This window comes from Bufo gargarizans, chromosome 3 (genome assembly GCF_014858855.1).
Source record: "Bufo gargarizans isolate SCDJY-AF-19 chromosome 3, ASM1485885v1, whole genome shotgun sequence".
NCBI lineage: Eukaryota > Metazoa > Chordata > Amphibia > Anura > Bufonidae > Bufo > Bufo gargarizans.
This window is the reverse complement of record NC_058082.1, coordinates 115794865-115813785: the sequence shown is the minus strand read 5'-3', so window position 1 is coordinate 115813785 and position 18921 is coordinate 115794865. Positions and strand designations below refer to the sequence as shown.

Below are 18921 nucleotides of genomic sequence, written 5' to 3'. Positions count from 1 at the left end.
TGTAAACTGCTAGTAACTCGTTCACAACTTCCAGCAGGAATAAAAAAAAAAAAAAAGGAATAGCGCAACAGTCATAGAATAGATTTTCCAGAATTGTTATTACACGATGAATGTGTCCTAATTCCCATTCTGAATTAATAAGGGGGAGTCACTTAAGTCATGGCTCGAGCTACACCCCCGTATGTCAAGCATGGGTTAGACATAAGAATCTTCAGGTTAGGTAATTTAGAAATGATTTTATTTTTTGTATTTTTCTTTGGCAGCCTATCCGACTTGTTTCCCGCTTACTCAGTTCACCTGCGCCAATGGCCGCTGTATCAACATCAACTGGCGCTGTGATAATGGTAAGTGTTAATGTTCAGCTATCCTCTGCCAGGACAAAAGACATATGAAGACCTGACTTCACAGATGCCTCCATCATATAACATTATGTCAAGATTTAAAGCTATCCCTGATCCTCCTTTTTGATATCAGGGACAGTCTGGAGGCCTCCCTACTCTTTAGATGGTCAACCAGCCAGTGCCAGATTGCGCTAACATTAGTCTACTATGTATTGCCAGCTTAAGGGTGTTAGCCACTTTGCTGGCAAATTGCATTAATGCCACAGACTAGCCTATGATGGCAGCTGCTAATTGTGCTGGGGTGGTGCTCTCCTCAGTCTCCATATAATTTCTTAGATGGCACTTTTACTTATGTGCTGTACCTGCATTGAACATGGTCAGCTTGGATACAGGACATCCACCTGATGTCCTGTATCTGTTCCTGCGCTGGACGTTTTCCGTGCAGGCGCAGTACAAGAAGAAAAGCATCATCTTGGAAATTATATTGATGGCAGTCGACACCTCCATGCCAGCTAAGGTAACAGCTGCTAATGCCATCCCACCCTAGTGTATGGCATTACCGTAATTTAGCACCAACCTCTTTAACACAAGGAAGAAGTAAAGTTCTAGATCCCTGTTCATGTGCCAGTTTGTACAGGATAATGTCCTTTTAGGATGATGCTATCTGTCTTACATCACTTCTGCTGGGACACGTTTAATGCCACAGAACCAGGGCACTTTCCTTCTAAATCCAGGGAGCCTGGGTGGCATGCAGCACCACATCAGTGATGGCCTCCAGAGAGTTTGAGAAGCTCTGATCTCGGAGCATGTGTTGGTAAACACCAGCGATAAAAGCAGAAGGTTAACATAATGGGTTAATTTAATGACTTATGTATATTTTTGCCCGTGGCTATTTATGACCTGCTGACTGATTTGCATTGTTTTATATGAAGCGTACTCGTCCCTCTCATTAGTCCACGTTCATTGCTGTATGTTCAATGTTGTGCCGTTTGTGTCTGTAATTCTTCTATTCTGTGTCTTAAATGTCTTGAAATGTCTTGTCTTTGGTTGGTTTCTCTTTGTTTCAGAAAAAGATTGTGGGGATGGCTCTGACGAAAAGAACTGTACAAAGCCTGCCGGTTAGTGCATAGGTCAACATGCACCATCCAGCCTGCTAGGGATAGAGCAGTGTCTCGTAGACTTGGTCAACCTATATTCTTGGTGGTAGCAAAGTCAAAATCCTGACTTCTTGCTGGAGGTCATCAGATTTGCAAATCCTTAGCTTTGCAGCTTGATGCATCCAATTAGCACTCACCTGTCGTCATCATCATTACTACAATTAATTCATTCCTATCAAGTAAGGGCTCATTTAGACGGCCGTATGCTGTCCGCAAAAATGTGGATTCCTTTTGTTTTTGCAGATTAGATGCTGTCCCATTCACTTCTATGGGGCCCTTTTCTTTTATTGCACGGCTCAGCAAAAAAATGAAACGTGTCCTATACTTATTAGTGAAAATCAGGACATGGCCCTATTGAAGTCTATGGATCAGCAAAAAAACGGAATGCAATCCGTTTTTTTTTTTTTGCGGACATACTGAACTGTCTGCAAAAAAACAGATCCGCATTTTTGCGGACAGGATACGGCCGTCTGAATGAGCCCTAAAGGTTAGCCCTCCGCCCCGTATCGGCTGAAGTTTTCCCCCCTGCTGCTTTTTTTTTTTTTTTTTTAACTAATAACTTTTCAGGATTGTTTTTTTGTTTTATTTACTAAAGTACTGTGAGCTTACAAACTAATTGCTTTAGCAATTTAAGGGGTTGTGCAGTGATATATACTGATGACCTAGCCTCAGGATAGGCCATCAGTATCTGATCGAAGGGGGTCTGCCACCCCCGCCTATTAGCTCTTTGAAAAGAAGGTGGCTCCATGTGAGTGCTGCTTCCGTGTCATTACACTGCACGTCGTCTCCTGTAGAGTGGCGGTGCAGTGTAATTGCAAGCACACGCTGCAATCAAGTGAATGGAGCAAGTACTTGTCAGACAATGTGCAGTCTAATAAACAGGAAGCAGTGTTCATGTGGAGCGCCAAGTCCAAATCAGCAGTCAGACCCCCACCAATCAGATATTGATGACCTGTCCTGAGGATAGGTCACCAGTATAAATCACAGCACAGCCCCTTTAATTTATTTATTTTCTGCACTTATGTAGCACTATTATATTCCGCAGACATTATCATCACTCACTGTCCCCAATGGGGCTCACAATCTAAGGTCCCTATCAATATGTCTTTGGAGTGTGGGAGGAAACCGGAGAACCCGGAGGAAACCCACACAAACACAGGAGAACATACAAGCTCCATGCAGATGTTGTCCTTGGTCGGATTCGAACCTAGGACCCCAGCGCTGCGAGGCACCAGTGCTAACCACTGAGCCCCAGTGCACCCAATTAAATGAAGCTGCCATGGATATAAAACACATGGACAAAACGGCAAAAAAAAAAACTTCAATAAGGATGAGTTTGCAAGATTTGCTGCTGATTTATAGCCATTGCAAGAACGTCTCCCTTTTAGCCTATTTTTAGGCGTTCAGATATGGTGCATGTAGTGATCTATGCAGTTTCTGTGTTCCTTTTTCCTGAGTGTAGATAGTAGAGCTTTTGCCTCTTCTTTCTGTAGGGATGGGGTGGGTTCAGCTTTGCAGCTCTGAATAACTTTTTGTCCTAATCTCTTGCTCATGTCACCCTGCTTGTGATGCTGCCCGAGAGTCTGCTATGCTTCAATTTAGCTTTAAAGGGGCTGTCTGAGATTTTGATATGGATAGCCTGTCCTTGGGATAGATCATCAGTTTGTGATTGTAGGGGTCGGACTCCCGACACCCCCGCCGATCGGCTGTTTGAAAAGGCCGCGTCACTCCGATGAGCTCTGTAGGCCAGTGATGTCACGTTCATCGGTCACATAGCCTATGTGCTGTTCAGTCCCATTCAGGGGAATGAGGCTAAGCTGCAATACCAAACACAACCACAAAACGGCGCTGTGCTTGGTAAATTTTTGAGGAAGCCACAGCTTTCACCAGAGCACCACAACTTCTTCAAACAGCTGATCGGCAAGGGTTCAAGGAGTCCGACCCGCCACCCTCGATAAGCCATCAATCATAAAATCCCAGACAACCCTTTTAAAGGGGACCTGTAAGATCTCCTATTTTAGTAAATGCATGCATTCCTCAAGAAATAATAATTCAAGAACAACTTTTCTTTGCTCTTTATGCTATTCTGTTCCTATTTTATTCCTCCTAGAAATGTATGCATACATTGACTGCTGATTCTTACCAGTTGCGCCCCTACACACTCTGACCTTGTCCAATAAGCCTCATTCACACGTCAGTGTTTGGTCAGTGATTTCCATCAGTGATTGTGAGCCAAAACCAGGAGTGTAGCCTCCACAGACATAAGGTATAAGGGAAAGATCTGCTCCTGTTCTGCGATTAGACCCGCACCTGGATTTGGCTCAAAATCGCTGACGTGTGAATGAGGCTTTATTCATACATTTCTAGAAGTAATAACAGAGGGACCGTTCACACAAGGCAAAGTTCAAAGGAAAGATGCTCCATGTTAATTCCAGACATTTTTATAGTGTTGACTGGTCCCCTTTTAACATTTACTACATACATTGCATTGTGTTTGTCTATTTTCTGTGCTTTTTGCCGCGTTTTGAGTACCACAGAACCAGCAGACTGCGTTCATATGACGCCAAAGCGAATAGCTTTGTCTGATGACCTCTCTGAGCAGGCGGTAGACAGAGCCATGAGTCTTTTGTAGTAAATGATCATACATGGTCTGGACAAAACATTCCTCTAAAGGTGAAGTACTAGGGCGGTGCTGTCAGCTACATGTTACTCTTCTCTGCCTCTCCTCCTCTGCAGTATTAACTTGCTTGGTTTCACCTTGTTCTATCATTCTTGCAATTACTATGCCAAATAATAATGTATATGTCTATTATTGATTGCAGACCTTGTCCGAGGACCTGTGCTGGATTGTATATCACTGTGTTAGTGATCACACCATTTATAATTTTACTCTCCATGCGCAGACAATGACTGCGGAGACAACAGTGATGAGGACGGCTGCAGCCACTCCTGCTCTAGCACCCAGTTCAAATGTAATAGCGGCCGCTGCATCCCAGAGCACTGGACGTGTGACGGGGACAACGACTGCGGGGACTACAGTGACGAGACACACGCTAACTGCACAAACCAAGGTGAGGGCCTCTAGAAGTGGGACAAAGGGCACATTCATTCATATATCTCGATACACAGAATTGTCGCGGAATATGAAGAGATGTAAAACCATTTCCTTAATCCACTTTCCGCCCATGTCAATAGCTACTCGACCCCCTGGCGGTTGCCATGTTGATGAGTTCCAGTGTCGGGTGGATGGCCTGTGCATCCATAGCCGCTGGCGCTGTGATGGAGACACGGACTGTATGGACACAAGTGACGAGAAGAACTGCGATGGCGTGACACACGCGTGTGACCCCAATGTCAAGTTTGGCTGCAAAGACTCTGGTGAGGACGAGTAGAGGAAGGAAAGATGTCTTGTGATGTGGCTAATATTTCATTGCTGGTTTGGTAGGAAGAAGGTTTGATATATTTATGTATCAGCAAATTTATTTATGATTTATTTTATTACAGAAGGTAGCCTGTATATTGGGTTTACATTGAGTTCTTTAAAAAGGATGCAATTCAATCTGAAAGCGCCTTGCTGTAGACCAGGAGGAGCTGAGCGGACTGATGTATAAAGATTCAGCAAAACCTATCATTTATACACGTATACCTTTTTGTTTTGTCCACCTCTTGTGAACAGCTATTGGTACAGGCGGGAGGTGTTCTCAGTGATTGAATGTACATACAGAGAAAGCTGTCACTGAAGACCCCGCTCTCCTGTACCGATAGCTGTTCACAAGAGGTGGATAAATCAAATATATAAATGTATAAATGACAGGTTTTACTGATTATCAGTCTGCTCAGCTCCTCCTGCTCTATAACAGGGGGCCTGCAGATTGCATTACATTTTATGGTGACCGGTTCTCTGTAACATATTGTTCTGTTCTCTGTTACCATAGCTAGGTGCATCAGCAAAGCCTGGGTGTGTGATGGCGATACCGACTGTGAAGATCACTCCGATGAAGAGAACTGTGATATGCTGGTGTGTAAGCCTCCATCTCACACGTGTGCACATAACACCTCCATCTGTCTGCCTCCTGAAAAGCTGTGTAATGGCATTAACGACTGTGGAGATGACTCCGATGAAGGGGAACTTTGCGGTAAGTTACATTTCCTGGCTTTATTCTCCCCATGTTGGCACCTTTCAAATGCAAGTGGATGGTGGGCATGTAGAGATGCTTATTCATGCTGGGTGGCGAAGGAATTTGTGCAGTGGGCATTGTTCAGGCAAAATTGGAACTGTTGGCATATATGCCCTATGGGCGTCGTAGAGTTGCCTCTGCATCTGTACTGTGAAATGTGCTTGAATGTCTCCGAGCTCTGTGTCGGATCAGTAAGGAAATGGTAATTGGAGGACCCTGTTAATCAACTTAAAAGGCTCAGTTCAAATTAACTCCATTTGACTCTACTTTCCATAATAGCCGTCCCCTAATATAATGTTATTACTGGAATTGCTCTGGATATCTACATTAGCCACAGAAATCTACTTCAATTCAATTTCCATAGCCCGTGCCCGCTTGTCTGACTTTAAGGCCCATTTACACAGGCTGACAGTGCAGGCAATTATGAGGAAGGAACCATTCTCTCCCGATAATTGCCTGCTTATCAGAGGGGATGAGAGCTGCATTTACATGCAGCAATTACCCCTGAATTGGATATGAGCAGCTGCTGCTGTGGTCATTCGCCCCCATAAATATTAAGCGTTTCGGAGCTGCAAATCCCTGTTTGCACAGATCGATGTGCTGTCCTGATGCATCCAACATCACCTTTACACAGGCCTATTATAGGGAACAAGTGTTTTGTGTGAAAGTTCGTTTCCTGATCATCGGCCAGTTTAAAGAGACCTATAAAGTACAGGATTACCTATGGCAGTCTGTAATTTGGATTCTGTTAACAGTATACAGGCTGCCACATACTGCAGTCAGTAGTCTGATGAATTTTAAAGTACACAGAAGTAGTCGGTACAGAAAGTATACAGCATTCTATGGAAACTAGTGAGGGCCATTACCTCCAAAATGAATGTCAAAGTAAGGCTGAGTTCACACGAGCGTGACAGATTTGGTCCGTATGCGTTCAGGGTGCGTTCAGTTAAACTCGCACCATTTTGCAAGCAAGTTCAGTCAGTTTTGGCTGCAATTGCGTTTAGTTGTTCAGTTTTTTCCGCGCGGGTGCAATGCGTTTTGATGCGTTTTTCACGCGCGTGATAAAAAAACTGAAGGTTTACAAACAACTTCTCCTAGCAACCATCAGTGAAAAACGCATTGCATCCGCACTTGCTTGCAGATGCAATGCGTTATTAACGCAGCCCCATTCACTTCTATGGAGCCAGGGCTGCGTGAAAAACGCAGAATATAGAACATGCTGCGATTTTAAAGCATTGCAGAACTGATGCATGAAAAAAAAACGCTCATGTGCACAGCCCCATTGAAATGAATGGGTCAGGATTCAGTGCAGGTGCAATGCGTTCACCTACTGCATTGCACCTGCGCGGAAATCTCGCCCGTGTGAACTCAGCCTAAGCATACCACTTTGTAGAGTAGGGGCCCTGAAACATAGCCATACCTTTCCTGTGAATATTTGGCCCTGTAATGCTGAGAAATGCTTCTTTTTATCTTCATGTGAATAAGATTTTTGGTGCACGGTGGGAGCGGCCCCTCCATTTGGTGCACAGTTGCTCCACCAGTAACGCCACCCAGCATTTCCCCGCTTGTTTTATTCGTAGTCCCTGAGATTTCAGAAGTGACGCCCATAAACACAGGGGAAGCCAGTTGCACTGAAAGGAGCGGGCCCCGCCCACAGTGCCCTGAAAACCTTATTTTTATAAAAAAATAAGACAAAGCCTTTCTCAGAATTAGTGGACCGGTTATGTTTCAGGTACATGCCCTAAGCGGTATGCTTATTGTGAAAGTGATTTTGGAGGTGACAGACTCCCTTCTCTATCCAGAGGTGTTTTATTAGTTGTTGGCTGATGCATTTAATTTGCTTCCACTTTCCCTAATTTAAGATCTGCTTGCTTCCTTAGCACATAACGCTTATAACTGGACTTGTGTGTCAAATACAATTATTCTGCACACTCCATCTTGGCATCTAATGTTCCACACGTCTCTCTTGACCAGATCAATGCTCGTTGAACAATGGTGGATGTAGCCACAACTGTACTGTGGCCCCTGGAGAAGGCATTGTGTGTTCCTGTCCATTGGGAATGGAAACCGGTCCCGATAACAAGACGTGTCAGATCCAGAATTACTGTCCCAAGCATCTCGGCTGCAGCCAGCGGTGTGAGCAGGAGAAGTTTATCGTCAAGTGCTCTTGTTACGAAGGCTGGGTCCTGGAGCCCGACCAGGACACCTGCAAGAGTTTAGGTAGGTATACATATAAAGGGTCAAGCATATAAATCTGCAAAATCAGCAGATACCAGTTAGATATCCACCACCCCTAATGAAGCGATTTTTCTAACGTCTTAGGCTACTTTCACACTGGCGTTTCTGGGTCCGCTTGTGAGATCCGTTTCAGGGCTCTCACAGGCGGCCCAAAACGGATCAGTTTAACCCCAATGCATTCTGAATGGATAAGGATCCGTTCAGAATGTATCAGTTTGCTTCTGTTCAGCCTCCCTTCCGATCTGGAGGCGGACACCAAAACACTGTTGTTTTATTCGCAGCACACTCCTCTTTAAAGTCCCCCCCCCCTAATTGTCTGGCGTTTTTGTCCCATAGACCTCTATTGTGTTATTTTTTTTGTTTTTGTGCACAGTAGCTTAATAAAAAAAAAAAAAAAGGCACTATATGAGATAAAATGGCAAAAAAAAAAAAAGCTATAAAAACTATTTTGAATTATTTTTACTCGCCCAATTCCTTGGGGGACACAGGAACTCTTGGGTATAGCTTATCTCCATAGGAGGCGTGACACTAAGTAAAAGACTGTTAAGCCCCTCCTCCAGCAGCTATACCCTCAGCCTGGAGAGAGAGACTTCCAGTTTTTTGCTTAGTGTCAAGGAGGCAAGACACTCTCTGCACTGCAGAGTTGTCTTTGTGAAGATTTTAATTTTTTGTTTTTTTCACTTGATTTTTTCCCACAGGGACAACAGAGTCGCAGCAGACTTCTCTGTTTTCCCGGGGTTGAGCTGCGCCAGGGCCGGTTATCCGCCCTGCTGCCTCCCCCACAGAAGAAAAGGAGGACCAGGGCAGCTCATGCTCCCCTGCATCCCGCCAGCACTGGGTCGCCCACCTGCAAGCCCCTCTCCAGCTGCTGCCACTTCTGTGTCAGTGGCTGAAGGGGCGTCCCAGCTGGATGGCATAGAGGGTGAAGTCGGCGAATGGTGAGGTGGCTGTACAGCCGTGCGCTCCCCTCCCCTCTCTTCTTTTCCCCGTTCTCGCTCCTGTCCCGTTAGCTGGCTCCTACCGTTGCGGGCCTCCGTTGCTCGATTCAGCTGGCCTATCTATCTATCGGCACTCTCTGGGCAGGCTGAGCGGCGTAATGAGGGAGGGTTACTGCTGTGGCGACGCGGATCCTCTCCGTCGGCTCCTGCCTTCAGAGACCCGTTGCGGGTCCGGAGGGGGACATCTCTGTAGGGGAGAGTCTGGGTCAGCACGGGCGGCATTCTGTTCGCGCGCGCGCGAAATGTCTCGGCGGGGGGCGGAGTTTTCAGGCGCTTTGGGCTCTGGATTCAATTAAGGGGCGGACGTCCTTTCTCCCGCTCCTCACCGGCCCCGCCCCCTCTCGTGCCTGCTTGTGTGCAGGACGGATCTTGCTGCTGTCTTCTGCTGTGCCGCGGTCGTCTGCTTGGAGCTAGTCGATTCACTGTGACCTGGTAGGACTGTTGAACCTCTCCATCTCTGCACCCCTCTGGCCTGGAATATATTTTCCAACCAACATGTCTGACCCCTTAGTGCCTGTGGGACCTTGGTATCATACCTGCACCGCATGTAAGGCGCCGTTCCCTCAAGGGCAGTCAGACCCACATTGCTCGGCTTGCAAAGACCCATTGCAGGGCCCGCCATCTGTTGTGTCACCCCCTGGCCTCTTGGATCCCCCTGACTGGGCTAGATCCCTGTCCCAGGCTGTGGTTAGTCTCACTAGCGTTGTGGGCCGACTTGCAGATGCGTTGCCGTTACCGCAGCCGGATGATTCCCCTGCTGGCCCCTCCGGGTCCGCTGTTGTGGTCGACCCGGCTGAGTCCCTCTCTGCAGGCGATTCCTCTAGAGCCCGTCAACCCCAGAAGCGGCCGAGGGTGGACCACCGGTCATCCTCAGATGCTTCGGTATCCCCCCCAAGGGTGCGTTCTCTGTCGGGTCCTTCCTCCCAACAGGATGGGCTCTCTGAAGGGGAACTAGTCGATTCCGATTGGGATATGGACTCGGCACTGCCCTCAAAGCTGGCCTCTGCCGTGGGCCACCTTATTAGCAATATCCGTGATACTTTTAAGATTCACGATGATCCCCCTGATCCTGAAAGGACCAGTGTTTCCTTTTTTCGCCAAAAACAGGCGTCTGCAGTTTTTCCCCTCCATGCTGACTTTTCGTCAGTGGTTTCTAAGGCCTGGGCCCGTCCTTACGCACGGTTTACCCCGCCAAAAAAGTTGGATGTCTGTTATCCGTTCCCGGCGGATTGCATTTCTAACTGGGCGTCACCCCCTAAGGTCGACCCCCCGGTGGCCCGTCTATCCAAGAGCACGGCTATTCCCGTTGCGGATGGTTCTTCCTTACAATCTACTGAGGATCGCCGCATAGAGACCCTTACAAAGGGTATCTTTGCGGCCTCCGGTTCCGCTCTTAGGCCGATTTTTGCCTCCGCTTGGGCTGGAAAAGCGGTTTCAGAGTGGGCGTCTCAGCTGGATCTGGAGCTGGAGTCCGACGTCCCTATTCAAGACCTCCGTGCTCTGGCTCAACTTATCGTTCAGGCCGGTAAGTTTGTCTGTGAAGCATCCCTGGATGCCGGGGCTCTCGTTGCCCGTTCGTCTGCCCTGGCCGTTTCGGCTAGAAGGGAGCTTTGGTTAAAGGTTTGGTCGGCGGACGCCGCGTCAAAGCGGTCTCTTACTAGCCTTCCCTTTACTGGTTCTCGTTTGTTCGGGACTCGCTTGGATGAAATCATCTCTGAAGCCACAGGGGGGAAGAGTACTCATCTTCCCCAATCTAAGGCTAGAGGCGCCACTCGTGGTCGTCCCATCTTCCCCCGCTTCAGGTCTTCTCGTAGGGCTTCCGGTCCTCGCACCGCTTCAGGTCCATCCGCTAATCCGGTCCAGGACAGGCGTAAAAAACCCTTTTTTCGGACCCAGCCCTCCTGGCGCAAGTCACAACCTGCTCGCGCTCCTGCGACCAAGCAGGCCCCCGCCTGAAGGTGCGCCCCCACCCACCCGGGTGGGGGGACGTCTCCTCCTGTTCAGGGACTTCTGGCAGGCGCACGTCTCCGACGCCTGGACCCTCGAGGTTGTGTCTTCCGGGTACAAACTCGAGTTTGCGTCCCTTCCCCCAGTTCGGTTCTTTCGTTCCCGGGTTCCCCTGGATCCCCGAGGGGCGGCCGATTTCTTTGCGGCCGTTCACACCCTTCTGGACAAGGGAGTCATCGCCCCGGTTCCTATGGGGGACAGGTTCAAGGGGTTCTATTCGAACCTTTTTGTGGTCCCCAAGAAAGAAGGTTCGGTACGTCCCATTCTGGATCTGAAGAGGCTGAACCGCTTCCTTCGTCTTCGGCGGTTCCGGATGGAGTCTCTCAGGTCGGTGGTGGCTTCTCTGGAACAGGGGGAGTTCCTGGCCTCCATCGATATCCAGGACGCCTATCTTCATATTCCAATCGCGCGTTGTCATCAATGCTTTCTGCGCTTTGCAGTGGGGTCCGACCACTACCAGTTCGTGGCTCTTCCCTTCGGGCTGGCGACGGCCCCTCGTGTGTTCACGAAGGTCCTTGCCCCCGTCCTCGCCTTACTTCGTTCCAGGGGAGTTTTTCTACTTCCGTATCTGGACGATCTAATCAAGGCGCCTTCTCTGTCACAGACTTCCGCCAGTGTGGATCTCTCGCTGCAAACCTTGCGCCGCTTCGGTTGGATTATCAATCTGCCCAAATCCTCTCTTGTTCCTTCCCGGCAATTGGTCTTTCTGGGGATGCTGCTGGATACGGAGTCAGCGGTGGTTCGGCTTCCGTTGGAAAAGCGCCAGCTCCTTCACCGGTCGGTTCAGAGCCTTCTGTCCCACCGCCGCCCTTCCTTCCGGTTCAGCATGCGGGTCCTGGGACAGATGGTGTCCTGCTTCGAGGCGATTCCTTACGCACAGTTCCACTCCCGCATCTTTCAGACGGCCATTCTGTCCGCTTGGGACAAGTCCCAGGAGAGTCTGGATCGGCATTTTCCCCTTTCCCCCCGGGTTCGTTCCTCTCTCCTCTGGTGGCTGCGGACCCCTCTTCAGGGGAAGTCTTTCCTGCCAATGACTTGGCTGGTGATTACCACCGATGCCAGTCTGCGGGGTTGGGGGGGAGTGTTTCCTCCTCGGTCCGTCCAGGGCACTTGGTCTCCGTCGGAGTCCAGACTGCCGATCAATGTTCTGGAGCTGAGGGCCATCCTCTTCTCGCTCCGACACTGGACTTCGTTGCTTCAGGGTCGCCCTGTTCGGGTCCAATCGGACAATGCCACGGCTGTGGCGTACATAAATCACCAGGGGGGCACTCGCAGCGCGGCGGCGATGAGGGAAGTGTCTCTGATCCTTCGCTGGGCGGAGGTTCATGTTCCGGCCCTTTCGGCCATTTACATTCCGGGAGTGGACAATTGGGCGGCGGATTTCCTCAGTCGGACGACGATCGACCAGGGGGAGTGGTCTCTGCACCCCGACGTCTTCGAGTCTCTTTGTCTCCGTTGGGGTCGTCCGGACGTGGATCTCATGGCCTCCAGATTCAACTACAAACTTCCCATCTACGTGGCCAGGGCCAAAGATCCGGACGCTTACGGCGCGGACGCGCTCGTCCTCCCCTGGACGGAGTTTTCGCTCCTCTACGTGTTTCCGCCCCTGCCTCTTCTTCCGCGTGTCCTTCGGAAGATTGCGGCGGAGGGCACGACAGCAATCCTAATCGCCCCGGACTGGCCGCGTCGTCCGTGGTACGCCGACCTTATGTTGCTTCTGGCAGACGCTCCCTTGCCTCTGCCTCTCAGAGAAGACCTCCTCTCTCAGGGGCCGATCTTCCACCAGCATTTAGGGTCGCTACGTTTGACGGCGTGGCTATTGAAACCGCGGTCCTGACGCGGCGGGGGTTTTCGGCTGACGTGGTCCGTACCATGATTCGTGCACGAAAACCGGCCTCGGCCAGGATTTATTATCGTACCTGGCGGGCCTATTTGGCTTTCTGTGAGACCTTGGGGACTCCCCCTCTGAGGTTTTCCCTTCCTACGGTTTTATCCTTTTTGCAATCTGGTCTGGTTCTGGGCTTGGGTCTCAGTACCCTGAAGGGTCAGATTTCGGCTCTTTCGGTCCTTTTTCAGCGTCCTCTGGCTCCGCTCGGTCCGGTTAAGACCTTTCTTCAGGGGGTTGCTCACTGTGCTCCCCCCTATCGTCCTCCTGTTCCTGCTTGGGATCTTAACGTTGTGTTGGCGGCTCTCCAGTCTTCCCCTTTCGAGCCTCTGCGCAAGGTTTCCCCTCGCTTGTTGTCTTGCAAAGTTTTCTTTCTCGTCGCCATCACGTCTCTTCGGCGTGTGTCTGAGTTGGCGGCTCTTTCTTGCGTGGAGCCCTTCTTGGTTTTTCACCAGGACAAGGTGGTTCTCCGCCCTGTTCCGGAATTTCTTCCGAAGGTGGTGTCCGCCTTTCACCTGAATGACGATATTGTCCTTCCTTCTCTGTGTCCGTCCCCGTCGCATCCCCGGGAGCGGGAGCTTCACCGTCTGGATGTTGTTCGGGCTCTCAGGATCTACCTGGATGTGACCAGACCCTTTCGACGCTCGGATTCTCTGTTTGTGATTCCGGAGGGTCCGCGCAGGGGGCTGGCGGCGTCTAAGGTGGTTGTTGCCCGCTTCCTCAAGATGGCTATCGTTGAGGCTTACCGTGCTCGGGGCAGGGATCCGCCCTTTGGTGTTACCGCTCATTCTACCAGAGCGGTCGGGGCTTCCTGGGCTCAGCGTAATCGTGCCTCGGCTGAACAACTGTGCAAGGCGGCCACCTGGTCTTCTTTGCACACGTTCACCAAGTTTTACAGGGTGAACACTTATGCCTCGGCGGATGCTGCTTTGGGCCGCTTGGTCTTGCAGGCGGCGGTGCCTTAATGTTTACGGTGCCTGGTTCGCTTTTGATTGTGGTCCCTCCCTGTTTGTGGACTGCTTTTGAACGTCCCAAGAGTTCCTGTGTCCCCCAAGGAATTGGGCGAGTAAACGAGATTTTTGTATAACTTACCAGTAAAATCTCTTTCTCGCTCTTCCTTGGGGGACACAGCGCCCGCCCATTGTTTTTTTGTTGGCCTTCGGGTGTTTTTTTCTGACTTGTTGGTATTGGTTTGGTTGCTCCTTGCCTTTGTCTTGCACTACTTGGGCACATAACTGGAAGTCTCTCTCTCCAGGCTGAGGGTATAGCTGCTGGAGGAGGGGCTTAACAGTCTTTTACTTAGTGTCACGCCTCCTATGGAGATAAGCTATACCCAAGAGTTCCTGTGTCCCCCAAGGAAGAGCGAGAAAGAGATTTTACTGGTAAGTTATACAAAAATCTCGTTTTTTGGGCCCCAAAACTATATGGCAGCACCCAAATGTTGGCACAGCCACTAAAAGCAGATAATAAATGGCAAGTGTTATTTGGCTTGGTACGTACTCCATTTTATAAATGGTGACTATAACTAGTGGGTACGAAGAATTTAATATAAAGTTAAAATAACTCAGCCGCAGCAGTTTTTTTTTTTTTTTACATGGTGATGACCCCATTTGAACAGTATAAATCAGTTTTTTTTCTAGTATTTTACCTTAGACGTCTAGATAGAGGGAGGGGCGACAAATTTATATTTATATCCTTCCCGTCAAGATATAGCAGTGGTTCTCTACCCACATTTCCTGTTGTGTGTGTATTAAACCTTCCTAAGCTTAAAATCTAGGACATCATTACCATGGAAAATGCCATTTCTATACATGTGGCATCTTTGTTTATCCCATGACCTGGGAGCACTAGTCCCAGCCAAATGAGTTCAGTGTGCTCCAGATGTGTGCCAAAGGAAACAGTGACACAGCCATTCATCCAGCTCTTGTCGTCCCCAGAGAGGTGCAGTCAGCATATTAACAGCCCTATATAATGGCACCATTGTGCTATGGACTGGATGCCAAGACCAAGGTTTTCTGTTTGCTTAGAAGATGTGCAGAGCATTTTCCTTTTGCGTTCTCCATCACGGCTTACGTAACCCCGTCAGCGCTACCACATTGGAAAGCAATGTATTCCAAATCCAAATATTTGTGACAGTCCTAATATAAAACTTAATATGCTGCGCCTCTCAGTGCTAAGGAATTAGAGACGCATTTTTCTGTTTCTCTTGGGGTGCTTCTAGGCATTGTATCGAGACTATTGCTCTTGGAAGCTGGTCCAAGGAGCTGGGATCGTGCAGTTATGTTTTCAGCTGCTTTACAAACACTGTGGGAAGCTAGACTGGCCAATATATATATTCCATGACCTTACCCTACCTATGATCTTTCATAACAGAAATATTTTCTGTGGACCTTGTCTGGCCTTTACCTACATACAAGTGATGGCTGCCATGTTTGCTTCCACAGGCAGGACTCATAGGGTTTCATTATTAAATATCATTAGTCGTTTTTAACCCAAACCGCTGTGGAGTCCAATATACAGAAAGCATACAAGTGTCACGTGAATTGATAACTTGCTTAGTGCAAAAGAAATGCTACAGAGGAAAAAGGGTTCTCCTGCTGATCTATTCTATCATTGGCGGGCAGCCATTAGAGGTGGTGGGGCTTAGCAAAACGTGCAGGGATTAAATGGTCACTGTTGTTTCAACCAACTTTGTATAAATCAACAGTGCATTTAAATATAAGAAACTTTTTTAATATACCATATTTTTCGCTTTATAAGGCACACTTTTCCCCCCCACAAAATTCTTATAAAGAGAATACTAATGAGTGCATCCAGTATGGAAGCGCCCATTAGTATGCAGGAGGCGCAGGGAGCAGATAGTGTAGTTCTGGTAGTGCTTGCTGTACTCGCTGCTCCCAGGTGTTCTTCAGGGCCTTGTGCTGCACTTTCCTGACTGTGTACAGTGTTAGCATGTAGTGCACTATGACCTGACGTTGTGCGTCGTCAGGTCACAGTGTAGCATGGGGGCTCGGAAGAAGACCAGGGAGCGGTAAGAGCGCATGGTCTTTCTCTCTCCTTCTCTCTCCTTAGCTCTTAAGACAGACATAGCAGAGAATGTTAGTTTACGAGGGGGTGGCCAAAGCCAATATAAGATATTTTATTACATTCACCTGTACTGCTGATTTATATCTTTTTGTCTTACTGCAGACAGGGCAGAGGGAGTTGGCTCCAGCCACTTGTCTATGAGTCAGACACATGACATTGAGGAGCAGGAGGGGGTCATTGCTGAGCTTCTAAGATGCTTAGATTTTTTTTTTTATATATTTCTCAGTTTAAGGTGTAAGATGAGACAAAATTAGGACTAGAGCTAAGAGATTTTTTTTATTTGGTCTATCTTATCCGTGTTTAGTTCTTCTTTAATGTCTGAAACCTGGCAATTAACTGGACAGACACAATAAGAAGCAGATGTGGCTTATTTCTGGAATTGAGAAGTAATCTATAAACTTCTGTTTCCTCCTCTCTTTTCAGATCCCTTTAAACCATTTATCATATTTTCAAACCGCCATGAAATCCGCCGGATCGATCTCAATAAGGGCGATTACAGCGTCCTTGTGCCAGGATTGAGGAACACCATTGCCCTAGATTTCCACCTAAACCAAAGCACCCTCTACTGGACTGATGTAGTAGAGGACAAAATATATCGTGGGAAGTTGTCTGAAAGTGGTGGTAAGTGGCATTTGGCTCTCCAAATTGCTTTTTCTTTCATTACGTCTTTAAAACATCAGGAAAAAAAACTCCTAGTTCACCATAAAGAAGTCTGGATGTCTTCTGGAAATATAGTGTTTCAAGAACAATGGAGGGGATTTATCATGAGGGGACTTTATTCAGTTTTGATTTTATTTTGCATTGCGAACGTTGTGCCACATTAATCAAACTGTGCACCTTTGTCTAGAAATGCTACACCAGCTTTCTATGCCAACCCTTATTGGCATTTTTGTTTTGTCCTTTTTTAAAAAAAAGTTGCATTGATAAATCGGCAGTGAAACAACTTTCTCACTCATTTCCCCATAAAATGTAAAAAAACAAAAACTGCAAATTTTGGTGTAAGGCAGACGGGACATACACCAAGACTTTCAACCTTTCTATGCCACAAAACTGGCGTAGACCTTTGATGCACTCTCCCCAATGTCCTTTCAACTTCCTTATGTAAAAATAGCCATACACATACATTCAGTAGCTGCAGGCTGAACACCCGACCATTCATATGAACACTTGGCTTAGTAAGGTTACTTTCACACCTCTGGTGTGAATTCTATCAGCCAGCCAGTATTCACTGTATCCGGCACTGCCGAGTGCAAACGGAATGTCCGCCAGCCCCATTAAGTATAATGGGGTCCGGCGGAGATTTGTACACATTCTGGTGGAAAACCGCCCGGACTTAAACCGCTACATGCTGCGTGTCCAGCCGATTCTCCGGTCGTCTGCCGGAACAGCCATGCTGGACTTTCACACTAGAGGTGTGAAACTAGCCACAGTAGGGGGTAATAACAGCTTATCCCCCTTGAGAACCAAAAGATTGCTCATCTTTCAGTTCTTGGCCCTAATTTCGCCCGACATTGTGTGTGAGTAGAGAGTCGGGACAACCCCATACCCATTAGATGGTTGGCCTACTCTGCCAAAATCAGGGGGCTCGGATGAAGTTTATCTAATAAGTATGATCTCCTTAACATGCTTGCAGTTTATCAAGGTTTGAAATCTTGGAAGTCACTTACTATCAGATATATGTCAGTTTTCTGGCATATATCTGTTGCAGATTGCGAAGCAAAGATTATGTGCACCGCAATCTGCGACTTTTACCAGCTCACGCCAGGTCTAAAAAAGGGGTGGCAAGGGCAGGGATGGGGTGGCAGGCCTTCTCATTTATAATTTTCTATGCCTGTTTTAGGTGTAGAATATGGTGTAAATTTAAGCCAGCAAGGAAGCTGTCTTACATTTAAACCGGTGTTCTGCCAAATCTCTATACCTTGCGAAAAGTCTATACTGGAAGTGACGTGGCCGCACAGGAATCGGCTGGAGGAGGGTGTGAGTGGTGCTGTGCAAGCGCACATCCACTGGCTTAGGAAAGAATCGTTGCAGCGCCGAGATAGAAGCACTTTGTGCACCTCGCGTGCCCACTTAGGGGTATAGAGATCTCCCTACCCCTGAGCGCGCACAAATCATCAGATCAAATCAGGAGGAACTGCAGCTAATGATTTGTGCGCACTCAGGGGTAGGAAGATCTGATGCAACATTTAGCGCTGCAAAATCTCTATACCCCGAAGTGCGCACGCGCGGTGCACGAAGTACTTCTATCTAGGCGCTACAACGATTCTTTCCTAAGCCAGTGGATGTGCGCTTGCGCAGCGCCATGTACACCCTCCTCCAGCTGATTCCTGTGCGGTCGCGTCAGTTCCGGTGTAGACTTTTCGCAAGGTATAGAGATTTGGCAGAACACTGGCAGTGAATACGCCGGTTATGTAGAGGGCGGCGTCTCTTTATAACTTCGGTAGAACCAACACCAGCGCACGGGGTTATTAAGACCAGCTTCTAAAACGCCTGTATTAATAAATTACCCCTTAGTGTTTTTCACTAGTTGGACTTTACAAATATTTTTATTTTTTTTCCTAATTTCAGGTTTTTGAAAGGCATCAGAATGTACTTTTAATGTTCTATTGGTAAAAACTGGTACAAGAGAATTTTTGTTATTTTGCATTAAAACACCTATATTACGTTGAGTGGACGAATTATACACCAATATGTTCCTCTACTGCCTATAAAGTACAATTATACAATATATAGAAAAAAAATAAAGCCCATTAAGGAGATTTCACGTCCAGTTTGTTTCATATGCCCTCAGCCATGAGTCGGTTTCCACAGTTCAACGCCCCGCCTAGAGAGTTGTCTGGTCTGGGTTGCACATCATGCTTTTCTTAATGATACCCTTCGTAGCCGGAAAACATTCATCATGATACAAGAGTTAATTAGCATTCTGAGCTTGCTGTTAATGCTAATTATAGTCTGATGGCAATTACAAAGAGGAGGGTACTGAGAAAACAAAATGCTAATTCCCCCTCAGTTGTATGTAGCTAGGTCTGC

General features: G+C 47.9%; 1 protein-coding gene across 1 annotated transcript in view; it reads left to right on the top strand.

Annotated features, from left to right (window-relative positions):
* Positions 1–18921, top strand: part of LRP1 (LDL receptor related protein 1) — a 275009-nt gene that overhangs the window by 152665 nt on the left and 103423 nt on the right. Inside the window, exons 19-24 of the mRNA XM_044283959.1 lie at positions 264–344; positions 4402–4569; positions 4694–4876; positions 5434–5634; positions 7651–7896; positions 16315–16512. Coding sequence (XP_044139894.1) covers positions 264–344; positions 4402–4569; positions 4694–4876; positions 5434–5634; positions 7651–7896; positions 16315–16512 — 1077 coding nt within the window. The remainder of the gene's footprint in view (positions 1–263; positions 345–4401; positions 4570–4693; positions 4877–5433; positions 5635–7650; positions 7897–16314; positions 16513–18921) is intronic.